Source organism: Sparus aurata, chromosome 1, assembly GCF_900880675.1.
Source record: "Sparus aurata chromosome 1, fSpaAur1.1, whole genome shotgun sequence".
NCBI classification, from domain to species: domain Eukaryota; kingdom Metazoa; phylum Chordata; class Actinopteri; order Spariformes; family Sparidae; genus Sparus; species Sparus aurata.
The window spans coordinates 12,405,572-12,426,208 of record NC_044187.1 but is presented as its reverse complement, the minus strand read 5'-3'; the positions used below and the strand labels follow the sequence as shown (position 1 = coordinate 12,426,208).

General features: G+C 41.4%; 1 protein-coding gene across 9 annotated transcripts in view; it reads right to left on the bottom strand.

Moving 5' to 3' along the window:
* fat1a (FAT atypical cadherin 1a) overlaps positions 1 to 20,637 on the bottom strand; it is a 76,636-nt gene that overhangs the window by 38,110 nt on the left and 17,889 nt on the right. For all 9 annotated transcript variants that reach the window (XR_003985593.1, XR_003985594.1, XR_003985595.1 and 6 more), the window contains exons 3-6: positions 19,338 to 19,652; positions 7,168 to 7,229; positions 1,716 to 2,045; positions 418 to 634 (exon numbers count right to left, since the gene is read on the bottom strand). Coding sequence is in view for 6 of the 9 variants with exons in the window: in XM_030430882.1 (XP_030286742.1) it covers positions 418 to 634; positions 1,716 to 2,045; positions 7,168 to 7,229; positions 19,338 to 19,652 (924 nt within the window). In the remaining 3 variants the exon portion in view is untranslated. The remainder of the gene's footprint in view (positions 1 to 417; positions 635 to 1,715; positions 2,046 to 7,167; positions 7,230 to 19,337; positions 19,653 to 20,637) is intronic.

Sequence of the window (20,637 nt, the reverse complement as noted above, 5' to 3'; positions counted from 1 at the left end):
TCCCTGCTACGGTAGCTTACGCTTGGTATAGCTCTCCTGCTTTTAGCTAACATTTTATTCTCTCTGCGACATTTTAATTGCTTTTTTACATTATACATTTCTATATTATGATATTTTTACTTATTGTTAAACAAATACCATTAGGCAAACTCTTGCAAAATATATAGCTGCTGGCTTTGTAAGGCAGCTAAGGTGGCTGCCAGAGACTTCTCTCCTAGACCTGGACCCCTTGTATACTATACAATATTATTATCTTCTCAAATACCTTTTTTTAAGAATATTTTCATATTTGCCCAGCATTTTCACACACAAACGCTATGTTAGTCATTCAGTAGTAGTTTTTCTACCTACAAGGCATTTGTACAGTTCTGCATGCACACACACAACAACAGAGATTCATGTGAAGGGAGGCAGTACCTGTGATTTCAAACCACACAGGAACATCTGAGGATTCGGTGGCGACGACGCCCACCATGTGCGCCACAGGGTCGCTTTCCATGACGGAAAAGGTAAAGGGAGACTCCTCAAAAAGCAAGGGAGCAGCATCGGCCGGCAGTACTGGTTTGAGAATCCACTCAATATGCAGACGACAAGTGGAGGATTTCTGAGGACGTCCGTTGTCGACAGCTTTAATCTGAGAGAGAGGCGCAGAATGTGGGCAGTGTTAAACAGTGTTCTTGAACATGTTGGTGCAAATCAGTTTTTGCACAGCTCTCTGGTTGATCCTATGCCTTAAACACTTTAGAAGTAACTATAAAGGAAAGTTTGGTATGTAGCTTACTTGTAAATGCTTACAGATGAAACATACCAGCACACAATATTTCATTTTATAGACATTGCCTATATACTTTAGGAAGAACCACTGATTTGAGGCAAAAAGCCTCAAAGTGGGTTGTGTTTCAATCGTAAAAGCTTTACCGTACTCTGAGCTGTCCACACGGAAACAGAACCTCATATTCTGAATGACAAAACACCTTTTGTGTGCTGTTCTATTGTGATTCAACCTTTTGTGGGGGCTTCAATTACTGTAAACTGTGGAGAGCAATGTCTTCTCGCAGCAGGAAACACAACTTGTTAGCACATAAAATCTGGGTAAAATCAGCTGAAACCAAGTATCACCACAGCAGTTTCCACGGCCAACTGTGTAAAAAGTAAATTCCTGCTGAGGTAATCTTCTCACAGGTGGAAGATTGACAGCTTACATTCATTTTCACACATATATAACACATTTATTTCCCAGAAATTCTAAGATACTCAGCTAAAAACAGCTGCCATGATGAGCAGAAAATGATTTTATCAAGTGTTGTACTGTGACAGCCAAAAAGAAGTGTCACATTGACAAATTTGGATCCTGAAGACTAAGGTACCACAGTAATAAGATTGTAGAAATACAGAAGGCATAGTGTATATCCGTAGCAATTAGACCCCAATTGGGATATTGCGGGCTGGTGTTTGGAACACAATCATTAAAGTTTTAAAGTAGGTTTTTTGAAACTTATATTCTGAACATAAGTGGACCAATTAGCTTTTGGCCTCTTTTACAGAGACTCTTTTCACTGCATTTTTTAGCACAGAAACTGATAAAAAAGGAAGACAGACGAGAATACTAAAACAGTAAAAAAACAACCATCCGTTTCTAAAAAAACAAACAATTTCTGCTCACTGAGAGACTATCAGGCTGATGACAGGAAGAAGCCCTGGGATTAGATACTCACTGTAAGAATGTCATATTCTCCAGCAGATGAGAACTTTTTTGCAGACACCAGGCCGGTCTTGGGCTCGATAAAGAATTTCCCATTCTCGTCTCCCTCCTCGATGCTGTAAGAGATCTCTGCATTGGGTCCCTCATCACGATCAGAGGCAATGACCCGATACACAGGGTCTCTTTTCGCGGCTCTTTCTCTCTCAGGCCTCTCCCGCTCTGGGAGCTTGATCTTATAGATCTTTTCCAGGAACAACGGCCTGTTGTCGTTCTCGTCGAGGACTCGGACGATGACGCGGACAGTGGTGGATTTGGCAGGAACACCATGGTCCGTGACTGTGATCTGGGGGAGAAACAATACAAAACCTCAAACCAAGAAGGCTCAACCACAAGAAAGCAAATATTATCTGAGTTGTGAACTTTGTATCTCCTGAAGTCACAAAAACATGAATCTCTTCTATAATCACACTGTGGAATTCATAAAAGCGTTTATTTTAACAGTTTTATTTACTTAACATTATGTACAAGTATTGCAGGAATCTGAAAAGATCCAGACAGCTGTGTTAGAAATTCATCATTCAAAAGTCTAAAGTTAATGAAAGAGTAGAACAAAAAGGATGTGTGTGAGCCTTCCTTCATGCGTTCACTGCACTTCTTTCAGTGCAACTCAACTAGCAGCTAAATTTAAAGGCAGTGCCCTCTGAGATTTGCTGTCTAGAGGTCTTTTCTAATACATATTCTTAACTTAAAAAAAGTAAATACACATCAATGACAGGCTCCCAAATACGATGAGATGTTTTCTTTATTTTTTAACCTAATAATCTCACCTCACAGCATGATTACTGTCTTAACAAAAAACCTCTTGATCTTGCAAAAAAAAGAGGACTCTTTCAGAACTACAAGTACCAATCTTGGGTCTTGAGAGGCAAAATCATCCAGTAGGAACAAGATAGATTAAATAAGATTTTATGCATTTTCATTCATGCTACAGAGAGATTTTTCAGCGGTCCAACTACATTTTGTGTAAGGAGCAGCACCGGCTTTCAGTCTTTTGAGACCCTATTATACTCTAATAAGCATTAAATAAGCCAATTTTATGCATAAAGTTACGCCATCACAAGCCGTAAAATCTGGTGATTTGGAGTGTACTTTTCAGTATCAGCTCTTATGCACATGGCAGTTTAATTAACAGATAATTTAGAAACAAAATAAGGTAAGAGAGCTACTTTGATTTAGCATGAGAGACGTTTTCTTATGACTAGTTACAAGCTAGAGTTGGTGTATTCAGGTAAACATAATTAGTCTCATCTGGAGGTTGCCACAGAGAACTAAAAACTTTCCTAATCAGAAATAACATTTAATGTGTTGTGCCTGTGATCATGATAACAGTAGCTTGTATGGCTGGTGCACAAATAAGCCACCAGAGCTAATTATTTTTAATTAGCTGCACCTCTTCATTCTGATAGCACCAGCTGCACTGAGTCTGCTGCTGTGTGTGTCAAACTTCCAAACAGAGATTTTGCACTGCTAATAAACATTAAGACTTACTGCCCTCCACTGAAGGCCGGGAGGCTTTTTTAAACCTCAGAAGTACTCTGTATAAGAGACAGCGTCACGCAACTAAATCATTAATGGGCCCTTAATTTAAGTCATGACATCAAGCGTTACTGGCGGCACAAGCTAACACTTTGTAATCGGTGCCATGATTATGTCTCTTCGGACATCTGAATGCACAGTTTGAGGAGTTTAATCAAAAGCAAAAGGCCACGGGTTGACCTAAACAAACACAATATTTCAAAATCTAGTCCAAGAAGAATGCACTCGCAGGTTAGGGGCGTCTGAGTGCTGGCAAAGATGTGAGCATTTCTAGCCTCCAGCTGCAAAATACTGTAGAAGGGTAGAACAAATGTCACAGTCATTTAAAACCATCTGCTAAGTGCCTCACTAAAACCAGTCAGGAGTCCAGGGCAATGCACACACCATTTGGTCCCATAGTTTCAATTACTAAAGTAATGTGTTTTTGTTTTTCTCACAGTGTCTGCAGCTGTCTGTGCTATTCACATGAGCAGAATTAATTAAATGGGATTACAAGAAACCTGAAAGTAAGTGTCTATTACAGGGAGGATGTGCTGGGGCCCATTCTGCTCTCCATAATGAACATTTCCATTTCGATCACATGAGCTTTTTGGCCTAATACGTGTAGGTATAGCGCCTGATGTCCCTAATTATATTTTAACACCCTGTGGCACTTTGGAAAGAGACATAAAGTATTGAATTGAAATGTCCCAGCACAGCACCTCATTCGCATGCATTCGCACTGTTGCTACCCAGCTGTCCATCACCATGTGCCTCTCTTTGGAACATGTTCATCAAAAGCCTTTTGTGTGATAATTAGGCAAACCACAAGAAGAGAAGTTACATCAGAGGGAGTGTGTCTCATTACATCTGTATAGCACCGCTCCGAAGTCACGTGGACTAAGCCAACCCATTATGTTCTTTTGACGTTTTGCAAAACATAATCTAAGCAACCAAATGTAAGTAATATGCATGTGATGTAAATTAACATAACCAGGGAACTGGCCTAAACTGTGCAGGATTTTTAAAGTCAGTTACAATGGAAATGTATGTTGTGCTTGGCGATAGTAACGTGGAGACTTACCCGACGCTGGCGTTCCACACCAGTTGTTTAAATAAAGCAACTCGTTCTTTTTTAATTATCAAACGTGCATTGCAGAGCAGACACACATGCCTGCTGTAATAACTCCAGAATTAAACAGAGCAAAAACAATATCTCATTGTTACAAGTTCGTTACTCTCAGGGTTGTTTCCACTGCATGAACTTTCCCGAGGGACCAAGAACTGTTTGAGGACTTGAAGCTGGTGAGGAGTTTAATCAAAAGCATTTCGACCAGAGGAAACAATTTAGTTCTTGTAAAAATAAAAAATAAAAAAAATAAAAGTGCCTTCTCCTGCTCCAGGAGCAGTTCTTCCCAAAGGAACAGGAACCTATAGGGCCTGAATGAATAGTGGGTTCATAGTGCCTGGAAATATTTAGTCAAGAAAGGCTATACACTAACTTTCAAAACTTAATCAAAGCAAAGTATTTCTATCTAAACTGTTTTTGTGTCATAACTGTGACTTAATATAGCGTGGGCTCGGTTCATTAATCTGCATTAATAACTCATCATTGAGGTTGAAAATGAACAAAATATTCACTGATTTCATATTCTGGTGGGAGGATTTGCTGCTTTACATCACTGCAGTCTTAATATGTTGGTGTGTTTTCATTTTTATAGATTAAACAATTCATCAGAAAAAAACAGACTAAGTAGGATTGAATATCCTCATCAAATCAGCCAGACTGACAACCTGTCCGGGGCTGTACCCTGCATCTCGCCAGCTGCATGCTGGGAAACGGTCCAGACAACAGATGTGAACAACCCATTCACCTTTGCTTTTCCATTCTAATGTTCCCTCTGCAGTCCCAGCCTGAATCCTAAGCATGTCCTGGCATGTCCCACTTTAGCTATTTACCCCCCACCCCTCCTCCTTCCTGGGACGGAGGCCTCTCATCCTGCCACTAGAGCCCACACTCAGACCATCAGGAGCTGCATTGCCTTTTTCTTAAATTCCCTCACTGCCTTTCTGCCTTTAGCTCTCTTTCTCTCTCTCTGTTTCTCTCTTTCACACACAGGCACACGACTACCGCCTACCAACCCCCATCCATCTCATCATAAAAAGCTGAAAACCCCCTGCGCTCCCTCCACCTCCTCTTGGCATTTGGTGCAAACAATGCTGACACAGCCCCCACCCTAATTGCTCCACATGTTCCACACGGCCCCACATGTTTCAGTCTCTTCTCCTACAACAAGCTCGTACAAAAAACTTCAACACTAGCTGAGACTTGGATTTGATTTGCTGTGCCAGCACCCAGTTCACACACAAAGGCATGTGCACACACATGTATTCTTCTGAGTCATGATTAGCCCTCGATTAGCTGCCCTGCGGATACACCAAGGTGTGTGTTTGTGTGTGTGGTTGTGGGGAGGGCAAATTGTAGGCTTTAGGCGTCCGTGCTGCCACACCAATGTTTAGCCCAATAAAGAGCTTCCTGCTGAATTCCTAGTGACCAACAAACTTCTAAAGTTGCCCTGGTTACACAGCTTTTCCCAGGCCGTGTCAGCTCAGCCACTTTCTACCTATTTAGGTCAAAAGTTACTTGCTTGAAATTATCCCTGCTGCTCATATATGAATTTAACAGGCATGTGCAAGAGAAGCTTTAAATTAGCTGGAAAAATATGGCTTCTTTGAGCAGTGGAATTAGAGTATCTATCATTGCAAGCTTTAGTAATAAACGTTACAAAGAAACGCAAGAATATTAACACAAAGAGAATAGGCGTGTTGAATTTGGCTTAACATTAAAGACTGCAAGAGTCTAAGCTGAGTCTTTAATGTGGTTATTAAATGTCTGTCTGGAGGCATTTTGTCAAATAAGAAGAAAAATAACAACATTCATGAACTCGGATTTGCAGGAATTAGCTACTTTTTTTTTCAAACAGACACAAAGACTGAATCAGACACCAGTTCAAAACATTCAACAGCTTTCAGCCACATGTTTGAGGTAACACTTTGAGATCTACAGCAAACCACGTGATGTAAGGAGCTTTGGGTTTGCATGGGAACCTTTTTCTGACCTTGATACCCTCTAGTCTTTACAAATTAAACGGGTTGGTTTAATTCTAACCTTTCTGTTTAATTTAAATCGTCGGCTAAACTTAAAATTGAATGGTTTTCCCTTATTTCTCTCTTGCTTCCTCCCTATCATTTACTCTCAGTCCTGTAATGCAATTAGTGTAGTGCAATGTACAATCAGAGTATGAAATACAACACCGCTCTCGCACCAGATGCACAAGCATTAACCGTCGCCCAGTGATCGCTGAATTGTGTAACTTCTAACAGTAATTAAAAGGTGTCCAATCTGCTCCCTGTCAGCACCGGAAGCAAAATTAAAACAGCTATTATCAACCTTGGGTCTGTGGCGAGAAAGAGGTAGGGAAGCATCAGGAGAGAACAGAGCCCTGCTCAATTAAAACCCACAAGTTTAGACATCGGCCTGTAGGGTTGACAACAGTTTCCTGTCCCGGCTTGCTCCATCCACGAGACGGAACAGTGGGAAAGAACAAAGGAACAGTCACCAGGATCTCCCACATCACTCCCACCTCTCTCTCCCACCCCATCCGGAAATCAGAACAAGGAGGAACGATTCCAAATGGACCCTTCTTGCACCTCCTACAACACCTCCTCAAAAGACTGAGAATCTCAGTTTCTTTAAACTGAAAATTGAAAGTTTTGACCTCGAAGGAATCTGATAATATGATACTAATAATTTTCTCATGAAAGAGAGGCCAAAACTGACCTCCAGTTCCTTCTTCAGGGTTGAAAATGTGCCAAAATAAAGTGCTTACCTCAAGAATGTGCTCATCCTGTTGCTCCCTGTCCAGCTTTCTTGAAGTAGTCGTAACCAGACCTGTAAGAGACAGTCAAAGATAATAACATTAATTACACAGACAGAGAATTAACCATGAAGAAACAACCGTATAAATCATAACCACTTTTGTCATAATAAAGCAATTATAGAATCGCAAGCTTAATATGACTGTAAATGCTGCTCAAGGGGCCAACAGATAAATGGGCTGGGCTGATTTATTAGGGAGTATTAGAGCCCCGCAGAGATATCAGAGTGTAAATGTCAGTTTATAAAAGTTCCAAACAAATTACAGAAAAGAAATCCCACAGATGTGTTTGAGGGAGGTTAGAAGTCTCACAGCTTCTGTTATTTTAGTTTTCATCTGTAAAATGGCCGACTCAGCCAACTTGTTTATGGTCGGTAGCCTCAGCAGAACAAAACCAGGCTATAAGGTGGACTAACTGAATTTGAAGCTCCTCTCCTCGTCTTTAAATTGTAATCAGAGAACCAAAGAGAAACTTCTCAGACAGAAAACACCCAAACAGAAATAAGATTTGATTAATTAAACAAAATAAATTCCTCCCACTCACTGTTGGGTGACATAATGTGAACCCTGCTGGTTATCTCATCAGTCACCCTCGAGCTAAGAGTTTACATCTGGAGGAGTGCTCTCCCTGTAGGTCTTCCCTGTCAAGCCAGTTTCCAGACAGCCCACCACACCGCCTTACATATGTGAAATATCACAAAGGTCTGCAAAGAGTGTCCAAACAGCAGCACAGCCCCGACACCCTGTGTTTAATTCTTCCACAAGCTGAATAAATAGACAGCCAGTCACACATCGCCCCATAGGCTCGAGCACTTTTTGAAACTGAGAAAAAGGAAACTTCAGGAAAAAAAAAAAACCTGCTGCTCTTTGACGTTTTTTAAGGGTCTTTTTGAGCGCTGGTGTTCATTTTAAGTGGAGGGACTGATGTTGTGTGACATCAGTCACACAGAAGGGGCTTTGTTGAGCCAGGCTTCTGAAAAAACAAGTCTGATTCTTCAGTTCCTCCGGTTCAATCCACTTTAGAATCAAATTCACAAACGAAGGGAAGAAAAATAAATGGGGGGAAGGATATCGCTACATGGCTACGTTATAGGCAGTGTTCTGTTCTCACTACCAATGTAATTGCAACTTTGCAGAGACGCTGAGTGTAGAGTAGACATGCCAACTTCAACCGCACCAGAGCTGTCTGCTTGCCACACTGCGCCTGATTAGCATAAAGCAAAGGATTTCCGAAACCCAAACCCATCAATGGCACATATGCCTGCAACGAGAATAGCAGGCCACAACTTACAGGTCCTGAAATAGCCCTCCCTCAGCACTGCAATTGAGGCATATGAGTGAGGCGCTTCTGCTCCCCCCTTTTTTTATCCTCTCCTTCTTAGGCTTTATTTAATCTTCACAGCAAGCTGCAAAGATATAGGTCTACTGATACTCTGTTAGGGAAAACATTTCCTGTAGGTGCAACCGATTTCTCTTCTCTGCATACAACAACACAGCTACATGTTGATCGGCAACACATTTAGATGTTAATCTTACTTTAACATAAAATAGCACCCGCTGCACGAAAAAATGTGAATCAACACAAGGAGAAAACTTGCCACCATCTCCTCGTCTCAACAGTGTAACATACAGAACACCCCCTCACTGAGTGCTTCATAACTGACAACACAAATTAACTTTAGTAGATTTACACGACCTGCAGGAATCACTCTTTGCAGTGATGCATGGAGTCTGCAAGAAAGTTTGCTAAGAATCAGCATGGGTTACATGAGCCAGCAAGCTGTAGATTATTACTATCAGGACTAATAGTTCTGCTGTGCCACATCAAAACACACCACGCTGACTAATTATTCATGTGCTTTAGCAAGGCTGGAGCTGATGGATGATAATGTTTTTAAGCTCCCCTGTGTGCTGTGTTAGGTAACTCCTTTCCTCTGTTCATGTATTATAGAGCAGAATACAGATGACAGTATTATCCACACAGAGTCGACGTTTCTGATTCATAAATCCTCGACAAATCAGCTGCCTAATCACAGCTTGACTGGGAGTCATAACAGATGCCGCGCTTGTAATGTAAACACTATACTCTCAGTGCAGAATCACAGAAACAAACACAACATGAAAAAAAAACCACAAAACCAGTGGCCTTCGTCCACACATGATAAGAGAAACTTGGTTTTACTTCTGACTTGCACACTCTGCAGAAAGTCCTATATCTCAAACATAATGTACACTTTGATGCTGCAGCGGCAGGCACACCGGAGTTAATGGCACACGGGAGGATGTTTCTGAATGCTGTTTGTTGATTGGCGCACATGCTTGCCCGACAATCGTAATTATTCTGGTTCAGGAGTAATCTCTCTCCACCAGCTTGAAACGAGAATAGGACATTTGTTTCGAAAAAATGAGCCGGAGAGAGTGCACAGGCAATTAGGAAAGCAAAACTAAAGAGGAAGTGAAAAGTTATTTGGTCCTTATTCCACTGCGGATACGTGCTGAACAAGGCTCAGCGAGGGAGCACGCTCAGCTTTCATGTACTATTTCCTGCTGAAAGTCTATTGTCCAGAGAGGAGATACAGTTGGCAAAGTGTCATAAATATCAAGCGTATTTTATAAATATGGGACTCTTTCCAGATACTGTTGTGCCGTTGGCAACAGCGGGGAGCTGACCTTCTCACAGCAGGGCTGTGACGTTTTCTGACAAACTGTGTTTTCTTAATACACATCTCAAATGCAGCAGACAATCCTGTAATTAGTGAGCTTCTACCGTTGATCCTATTGTCTGCCACGTTCCTCTTTTCAAATCGCATAAAGTGGGTTCCACGGCTGTACTGAGAAGTCTAAGGCTTACAAAATGCCAGCATTTTCTTCATAAGCGTCCACCACTAATTTTTAAAACCCAACATTATGTCTTACCATCCTATTGGACAAAAAAAAGCAGATTATTTTTTAATTGGATGAAAGAAGGGAGATACTAAATTGCATTTTTCTTGTGAAATGATGATCAATCTCCTGCGAAAGCAGCTGCTGATTATACATTATCTTTCAATGCACTAATCAATAATGATAATTCATTTTGTTTCAGCTCAGCAACAGTCAGTGATGCAGTTTTATGTCATGGCCTCTTGGTGAAACAGATTTGAACCACAAACTAAATTTTACTGCCCTCTCACATTTTTAAAATCAAAGTATTTAAGAATTTTGATGACGCATGAAACCAACATCTACTTCAAGATGTCTGATGGGTGTGGAATCACTTCTGAAATGCAAAAAACATGTTGCATCTACTGTGGATGAGAGAAGCTATTTGTGTTGTGGCTAAAACTGCTTTTGGTTTGCTTCTGCTCCATTTTTGTCCGGCATGCTGCCAGATCTCTCAACCACAGGATTTGCCGCCCACTTTAATACCAAATCTCTGATATTATATTCAGAAAATAATTCACAACTTCTGAACTTTGACACAATCCGAATCTTTTTTAACTCATCTCACAAGTTTGATCACTCATGCAAAAGCTTCATGCTGACCAGGAACGGCCCTTTTTATGTAAGGCTGTGCTGGCGCTAGTGGTCCAGCCAATAAAGGTGCATACCTCTATATCGCTACGTAAACGTTAAGGAACTGTAAAATGTTTGGTTGGTAAGCCAGACCTCACCAGAGAAGTCTGCACTTCCAACCCACAATCTTTGTCACAACACACACACACACACACACACACCCACACACACACACACACGCACGCACAAGTACACACACACACATGCACACACACATATATACACACACGAAAGCCATCCTCAGGCGTGGGCTGAGCTGGGCCGACAGTAATTATAGCCATGCTGTTTTCAGAGGGATAGAAAAACAACAGCAAAGCAGCAGTGGCACTCTCAACCATGTCCTTGAGCGCTACAACCACTGCTCCAAAATGGAGGCCTGGAGGGAGTTAAGGAGTCCAGGACATTGTTGGGGCCGGTTCAGACCCGGGCACTGCTGCTGTGATTAGCAGTCTTGAGAGTGACACACATATTTATGCGACACGCATTTAGCTGCAATTCCAGACAATCAGGAATGTGCTGGATGTCTGAAGCTGCCAGAGTCATTGTGTAATTCAAAAGTCCTTGAGATGTTTAGTTTATTGTTGATGAATTGACACTAAGCTCTGAAAATTAATTATTCAAACTCCTGTTATTTCTCTCTTGCGTGCGGAAAATAATGAACACGGAGTGCAACATCCCTTATTCCGAAACCCAACGTTCAACCTCAGACAACTATATCAATATTCTCAGCCTCATTATGAGTTAAGTGTCTGCCTCTGGAGCCTAAAACAACACTGTGAACAGTATCTGCTTTCACTGCTTGTGATGCCATCTATTCTTTCAAATGAAAACTATGGGACACCAAAATGCAAAGGACTGTGGAAGTTTAAGATGGGATTGCTAAATCAAAGAAGGAGCTGTTTGTCGCTTTATAACCAAAATACTGCTGAACAAGACCTACTGACAGTTTTATTTCAAGGGAAGGCAATGCGTGGCACGCCATTTAAAAAGCAGTTTAGCCTGACTTGATGTCACGATGTGATGTCCAGAAACACACAGAATTTAACAAATGCTGCGAGGGAGCCTGCATAAGCTAATGCAAACACATAGATGTATACATATGGTCTTTGTGAAAATGAGTAGAAGGCATTGAATGGGGGAGCATTATTTACATTAGGATTGAGATGTATCAGCACCTCACAGCTGCAGGGCTTATTTGTAATCTGAAAAGACAAGCACGTCATGGAAGTGTTGGGGGCTGTGGGGGATTCGGGTTCCCAAGTGTGTGTGAAAGTGAATGTTACGGGGAGTTGTGTAAGTGGATGGGATGCTTGGAAGCAGTGGAGCAGCTGAGGAAAAGGCAGCACAGATAGTGACAGTATGAGACTGTGTGGGCTGTGCAGGAGAGACGTTTGTGCACATTGAGATCTCAGGCAGATTATTTGGTTTTGATACATATTGCTTGGCATATTTTCTCAAAGAAAGTCTTGTTTAGTTATTTTACCTTTTCACCTTTTTCAAAACCTTGTTAGTTTTCATACTGGTCATCAGGCATCTGTCAAATTTACATGTAAAGCAGCCTCAGTTGTATTGTTGTGGCCATGCCTTAAAAATAAATCTATCTGTCAATCAACTGCTCACTATTGAACATAAAAATGTAAAAAGATGAGCTTCTGAGTTCCGAGGAAGGCTGATTGGTGATCCAAATATAATCCTTAGCAAGGAACTGTAGATCTAACATGGAAAGAGACCAAATATGTACGTATTTTAAGTCTGAAAGTAAATGTTTCTGTGGTCATTAACTAATGTCTCGCTCTCAAGGACAGCCATAGAACCGTAGCCCTATTCATACCAATAAAAGTACCAAAATGGCTCAACTACCCGGCGATGAAAATACTCAGGCACTGTTATTTAACCTCAACTGTGGTCAATTGATTTGAAAAAGCTTAATGGTTGGAAGACAATATGACAATAGAATTAATTTTTTGAATGTGTCCTGTTAGAAACAAAGCCTGCTGACTGAGAGTTAGGAAGCTCGTTAGCTTAGACAGCTTAATTCTTCAACAACACACTTTTTTGAATGAAATAATGTACAGCCCCAGGGACAAAATACCCTGGGGGGGTAATTAGCTCAGTAGAGAAAAAGAAAAAAGCTTGGAGAACTATTGTGGCAGGCTAAGGCTAGCATGACACTGGTTGGTAAGCTGTTCATAAACGAGCTTTTGCGAGTAGACTCTGCGTCACCAAGCTTAGGCGCTGGATAAAATTCTCTGTGGCAAATTATAGGTAGGAATTTACACAGTATAATACACGTAAGGTCAAATGTGTTGCTGTCTTGTAATGTGCATCCACTGCTCACCCTTTTGTAGTTTGAACTGTTTTGTATTTTCAAGGCATTCTACAGCTTTCACATCTGAAGTGCTCACTTGTATGGTTCATTTGAGTCAGTGAGCCATTTTGATGTGTAGCAACAATGGTGACCTAGTCCATTTACCAGTGGTGTCTCAGAGCGCTTCCACATTAGGGCCCTAACCCTTGAGTAGGAACATTTTAACTAATAAAACATTCAAATTAAAACACTGCGCACTGTAAGGTCACTGCGTCGTGATATTGTAATGTCAGCAACAGTGTTAAATCCACTCAGCTGTCTGACTGTACGCGAAGCTTTGTTTTATCTCAGTCGACCTGGCATTTGCACATTCTTTTTTCCAGCCTTACTTTGCACAGTCTATCACACTCACTCCTGTGGTGTTTCTTATAGTCGAGAGGTGAATATGTGTTTGTTTTTCTCGATTCAATCTTCAGCCCTATGGTCTAAGAAACAAGTCAAGATTTAATTAAAACTTTAGACACCCACAACGCTAAGATGCTGCAATCTTTGGCACTCTCTGAAAGAAAGAGTTAAAGCCCCTGTACAGACTTTTCATTTAGTGTTGATTTTGGCGGCCCCGCTGGACGAAAGCGGTAGTGTTTTGCCGGAATGAAGACTGCATTTCCCATGAGCTCTAGCGCCCACTGTCGTGAAGACGTTTGTCTGGCCGGCGCGTGTAGATTTGTTTTGGAAACGTCGGAAAGACGACGGGACTTGCTTTGAAAACTTTTTTTTTTTTTTAGCAGCTATCTGCAGCGTGCATATGGACGAGGTAATGTGTCTATTTGTATTTCTACTTAATATAATATGCCGCCGGTGAAACAAAGTAATGCTGCTGTTGCACTGCAATTTCCCAGCTATATATATTACCCACGGTGCTACAGAGCTAGCGTTACAGCAAAGTCACAGTGATTGTGATGGATGTTTTGTTCTAAGTAAGAAACTGAATCATTTATAATGACAGAGGATATTACCGATGCATCGTTGCAGGTCGGCTGGGCTGATACACACAGCTGAAATGGATGCGTGATCTAAGACGTTTGTTGTCGTTTTCACGAGTGTAGTATCTAGAGCTAATCTAGTGGTAACGTTAGCCAGCTTTGTTGTAACAACATGAATTCATGTATTGCTGTAAATTACGTCCCGCATTACATTTCATAAATGAAATAAAATTTACAAACCTGTCTAGGAGGAATCGGGCGAATTATGGATCCGACCCTCCCTTCAAGCCCCGCAACTCTCTCCATCTCTGGAAGGAATCGCCAATGTTTATCCGTGTTTTAGCCCTAGCTCGATCGGATTCCCTCTCTGCCTTTCGTTGGTCTTCGGTTCTAATTCTTTTTCTTTTCTTTGTCTCATTATCAGCCATGACAAAAGTTTTAGCTCGGTTAGCACTGGCTAGCGTAGCAACAAAACAGCTATGCCGTATCCTGAATGTCGTCAGTTCCGGTCTGACTGCCGTAAATCGTTTCGTCAGTGGTCCGACCCGACCAATGCCTTTCAGAGGTATAGAATTAGACTACTTAGAAAAAGCGTATCTTCACGCTGATGGGCTCATTTGCTGTTGTAGGTAACAGAGACACATCAGCAGAAACCAGAGACTTTTCTATATCCAGTTAAAAACTCCGTACAGGGGCTTTAATGTCATGTTTTAAAAATATTGTATAAAAAGATCCCAGGTTGGATTTGTTTAAAGATAATATGGTTACTTAAATCTTCACCAAATAATCCACCATGACCGCTCTTTGAAGTTTTAAGAGGAAAACCAATTTTTCATTTCCACGTTCTCCTTTCACAATCTCTTTTGAAAGCTGTGCCAATTGTTTGGCCTCCTAATCACCGGAAACATCAGGAAGTTGTTGGAAATATCCATTTCCTATCTCACTTCCCCTGATGGTCGTTGGGGCTTTGGTAAGCCACTGATAACACCAGTGTGTTTGTAACACCAGTGTGTGTGTGTGTGTGTGTGTGTGTGTGTGTGGGTGTTTTCTCCATCAAACACAGAGGGTGTCACTATAAGTTGATATGAGTTGAGCTTCAGAGAAAGTGGATGATTCTCAGTTGCAGTCCCAGTTGCTGTTTTCCCCTACCTGTTCTTTCCGCCCTGAGGATGACAAATGCTCATAAAACTTGTAAAAGGTATCCAAGCTTGCCAATGCAATACCCAAGGCATTCCTTTTTCGATTGATAACAATGAGTTGCAGGCTGCAGGCGAAGAAAAGGGATGGGCCAAAATTGTTTAATACGACTGAAAGAATTCGCCTGGGTGTATCTTTCTCTATTTGTGTTTAACCACTGGGATGAAAACCGCATTTATAGGGCTAACACAATCAGGTACAGTCAGTCATATCCTATTGAAGGTATGGTCTTGTCAGCAATAACTACATCATTGTCTGGTGACGAATACGTTCAGGCGCCATCATTATAGGGTGGAGTTACAACAGAAGCTTTAGTTGCTCTGAGCACAAATCTCATATATCCTGTCACCATAGAACAAAGATAATATGCTCTAAAAAGTCAATGAACAACACTGGGACAATTAGAGAGGCTCTAGATAGTACTACTACTACACAGAAATGTAGAATAGGTACAACAGGAAGTAGATTAATGAGCATTCAGCAAGATAAGATCACTATCTTAGTGATCTTTGCTCCATCTCTCTCTCCTTAGCTTCGATATGAAAAACTTCTTGTGCGTATTTGTTTGCCTGTGTCCTGACTGCACGGCCTGCCTTGTTGCTCTTTTCTAATACATGTGTATTCTTGCATAAGTGCTCTGCTGAAATCCACAACGTCACAGCATGGTAACAGCATTTCAAGCAAGAGAGATAGTGATTCACCAGGTAATGAACACTGCTCGCTCTCCCACAGAAGAGGTGGGCATCTCATGTCAACAACCTCAGTTGAACTAGCCTAGAGATCTGACAATTCTTCTATAGAGAGAAAAATAAAACTAGACAGCTGGTGGGCTGGCTGTCTCAAGTGCTGTGTGTGTGGAAGAACCATCCTTATTCTAAATCTACACCCAAATGATACAACAACCTTTGACTACGCTACAACACAACCAGGTGACATTTTACACATCTCTATCTCCACAGCCCTTATCTTTTTGAGATACTGCTGATAGCGAGCCTTTGAGTCGTTTAGCCAGGAAAAAACTATTCTCCTCAGCTGCCAAATCAGGGCTCAGGAGCCTGGAACAACCACGGTCATGTCTGTGGGTGGGATGAGATCCGTGCCACCAGACAACTGAACACTGGTTCATCTTTTAAAATTTCACACCCCAACAGCATTATTCAAATTCACTGATCTCGTACTGATTTAGAACACATAATTCATATCCAGCTGACTGGCACAATTTTCACCCCACACAGCTCTCTGCCTCTGTTTTTTTTTTTTTTCATCCCTGTTCCAATCCTTTCCAAAGCAAGAGTATATCAAACCGTTAAGTTCTGAGCTCTCAGACGTTGGGGCTGCAATAGCGTTTGCTAGAGAGAAGAGCTGGCCTTGCACTTTAATGACAAACTAAAGTCAGAGAACAGCCAAAACAGCAGGATTTGTTTACTTGGCAGAAATAAAGGAGGCCTAAGCCTTTCATCCTGGACTTCACTGAGCCACTGTGGGTCTGCTGCGGAAAAAGGGCAACCGACGCCACCCAAGGCGTCAAGCGAAGCCTTCATATGTGTCTGAAACAGGCAGCCTGGAAATCTGCACAAGACTGCAGACCATGATAGAGGGCTAGCTAGTTAGCTTGGAAACACATGCCTGCAAAGTTCCAAAACCCACAAACAAAACATAGGCCTTAACGTCTTTTCCTTTTTCCCACCCCTTTGCTGAGCTTTGTAGATATGCCAAGACAGGGACTATGCTTCCAATGCAATTTTAGAACATGTAATTACAGAGACTTACATGTTGTAAATTTAAACATTTTCAAAAACCTGTAATAAGCGGCGAGAATGCCATATTGAATTGATAATGTGGACAGATATCAGGCCTATTTTGATCTCATTTAATACCACAGATAGAAAATGAAATAGAATTTGTAATCATTCCTCAACACATTTAATCCAATTCTCAAATAATAAAAAAAAAGTCTGTATAATCATGCTGCTGTCATTTTGACTGGCACTCTGCATAAATCACTGTCTTCTCTAGTGACCGGCTACATTTTGCTCTCTGTTTTTTTGCCCGTTTTCTCTGCCCACCTACATTTCTACCTTCACTCTCTGCTGCAATCTTCAAAAACAAGAAAGAAAGCAAACAGAAAGGAAAATCAATGCAGCAAAGCAGTGATTTAATGAACTTTTCTTCCTGCAAACTCCTCTGTGTTGAACCCGATGCGGGGGGCGGTGGTGTCCTGGTGATAAAAGTTTAAACATGCTTTGATATGCATGAATTGGTTTTATCCTTATGCTTCAGTGTCTTGCATCTAACCAGTTTGTTCTTTCATTTCAGAGAGCTCTCTGACACATATAAACAGTCAATCCTACAGTAAAGAGGTTCTTCCCACAGTGGACTTGACTATAAGCCTCATAAAAACTCCTACTGAATATGTGATGTACTGTGACTTTACTGTTCGGCCTTGTCTGAAAAATTAAAGACAACAAAGCCATTCTGTTTCACATCAGGTGCTTCAGTGTAAACATGCATTTCCAGTTATGGCACCATATTATGGCAGGCTAGTCGTCCATAGAATGGCTAAAAAAAGAGAATTCATCTTGGAGATTTAAATGATGGTGGAGATATTTTCTTCACGGCTGAAAGACTGCCTATGTTGTTAAAATAGCTTCATGTATGACTGCTTTGTTGGAAGATAAACATTCAATTCGACTCCACTTCTTCAGCCTCCCAGACTTCTTATCAGCCTGTGTTAGCTGATCCTGTCATGCATGTACACGAAGCACAGACCTTCAGTGTCCACATACCTACCCATTTTCCTTTATCATTTATTTGTTCTTTTCTTTTCCTGTCCATTGAGGAGTGCCCGGTGTTACTGCAAGGCTTGTTTGGGAGACACGCTGCATGATCAACCCTTATTTGGTCGGAAAATTCACATTGCCACTTCCAGCAAAAATAACTCCAGTTTGTTGATGTGACAACCTCGGGGAAACAGGACCACACACGTCACTAAGGACAAACTGGAGCAACTGCTTCACTACGCATTCCTCATTTCAGTTTAATGAGCACTTGCATTCGTTGCAATAAGCCACGTGTGTAAGCTATGTAAGAAAGAATAACAAATTCAGTAATTGGCACTTATAGAGACGGATACAGAATTCAACCGTCTCATTTTGCTGCTGTGATTTATGTTAGGGAGAAATGGAAGTAATTTAAATCAACTCTAACTGATGTCCTTGGTTTATTTTATATTTGTATAATGACCCCAGTAAACTTAATAGCTCCAAATGGGTTTATACAAACTGAGAGCAAATTCTTCAATGGAATCACACTTGAGTCCTGAGTCCGGCATCACGAGAATAAATCTGTACATTTACTGAGAGGCTCTGCGCACACATGGAGCTTCACTTTGCACCTATTACAAGTATTTTCTCTGCTATTCAACTAAACATAGCCTGCTCCTGCAACTTTAAAAGAACCCGATGAAATATTAATCATCACACCATTTCCAGAGTACCATATGAGAACACACTTTAGAGTGTTAGAGTGGAAAAAACCCCTGTAGGCTCAACCCACTCCTGTCCTGGGTTAAAATATGGTGTTCACACTGCTCTTCCTTTCCACAAAAAAAAAAACAAGGGAAGTAGAAGCTCAGCAGATTGTCGGTCATGCGCTACAGAACATCTCAAAACCTTCCCCAAGTCTCAAAGATAATTTAATATGTAGCACAATTCTTCATTTATGCTTCATGTCTATGACCTTTAGAATTGTTGATAGTTCATATGTACCAATAAGTCAGGATATCCCAGATGATACCTACATACTAAAAAGAACACATTGTGACCTTTGCAATATAAGGCTGTATAACAAGCTACTGCTTTTAATATTTAATCATTTGGACCATTGGTTAGATAAACTGCACACTGCAAAATGCAGTGACTTATATAAGTACAGGAGCTGATTTCTCTTGTCGTATTAAAGTGTCTTTCTCAAGCTAGCAGCCATATTCATTCGTCCTCGGATACAATATCAGGGACATCTCGCTCTGAGGATGCAATTTATAGTGACATGAATTGCCATCACAGTAATAGCAATCTTACCTGTCCTGGCGTTAATGGCAAAGAAGCCCTGGGGATTGCCGCTGGTGATCCTGTAGGTGAGTTTATCACTGGCCTTGGCATCTGGATCAACTGCATTTATCTGGATGATTGACACGTCTTTAGGGGAGTTCTCCATGACGGAGGGGTAGTAGACAGGTTCGGAGGTTTGCGGTGCATTGTCATTGACGTCCTGCACTTCGATGTAGACCTCAACAAATGCAGAGAGCGGCACCACGCCGCGATCCATCGCATAGACTGTGAGCCAGTAGTGAGGTGTCGTCTCATGATCCAGCAGCTCTTGTGTTCGGATAATACCTAAGAGACAAGAGAAACATAAACAAACGCTTTAGCCTGCATCAAGTCAGGGAACATTTTTATGTGCAACACGTGCCCTTAGTCTCACATCACTGCCTGCACAATCAGTGATCTCTGAAATCGATTTCTGGCAATGAAAAGAAGATAAGCCTCAACATAGCCCCCTCCCCCCCGAACGGGTAAGGTTAGCTGAAGACACCTCGAGTGAAACATGTCAAGTTGTGATATTAACAACCAGTTGGTGCTCTCCTGTTTACATTCACTGGCAGGGAAGTTTTTTTTACTGCCATGTGGGGGCTGTAGACTTCAGCTGAGCAAACAAAAGAGCTTTCAAGGGTCTGCGAGTTGTAAAGATTGACAATGGTAAAAATTTAAGTTAAAATTCTAAATGCACTATGCAACAAGGTTTAATAGCACAAAGATGTCTTGCACGTCCACCTCTGTGCACTGCGGCAGGAAATGTTATTCGTATAAAACAAAAATCAGGTACATTTTAATGTCATCAAACGTATTTGTCATTAGTTGACTAAAGCATTGCAGCTCTGTTGGACACAGATGTAAGTGATTCACCTGTCGGCACTAGTTTAGATGTTTAATCATCTCAAACTGGCCAGCAGCGTGAACGTTCTGATCTTTCTGGGGAAAAGCTAACAGCAAAGTTCACAGGAGTGAATTTGCTTTAGTGCTTTTCATCTCCACCCGACCCCACTTACAAGCACTCACCAGGTGCTCAGTAGGTACATTCGGACTGACTATAGGAGAGGGATAAGAGTGTGTGTGTGTGAGAGTGTGTGTGTGTGTGTGTGTGTGTGTGTGTGTGTGTGTGTGTACTTTTCCGTGTGTGTTCAAATAGGTGCTTGTATAGGTGTTTGAGGGAGAGGGTGTGTGCACATGTGTTAGTTTGCTTGTGAAAAGTGTTACTTAATGTGTTTACATGCACAGGAATAATCCAGTTATTACCATACTGAAGCAATATCTTAATTTC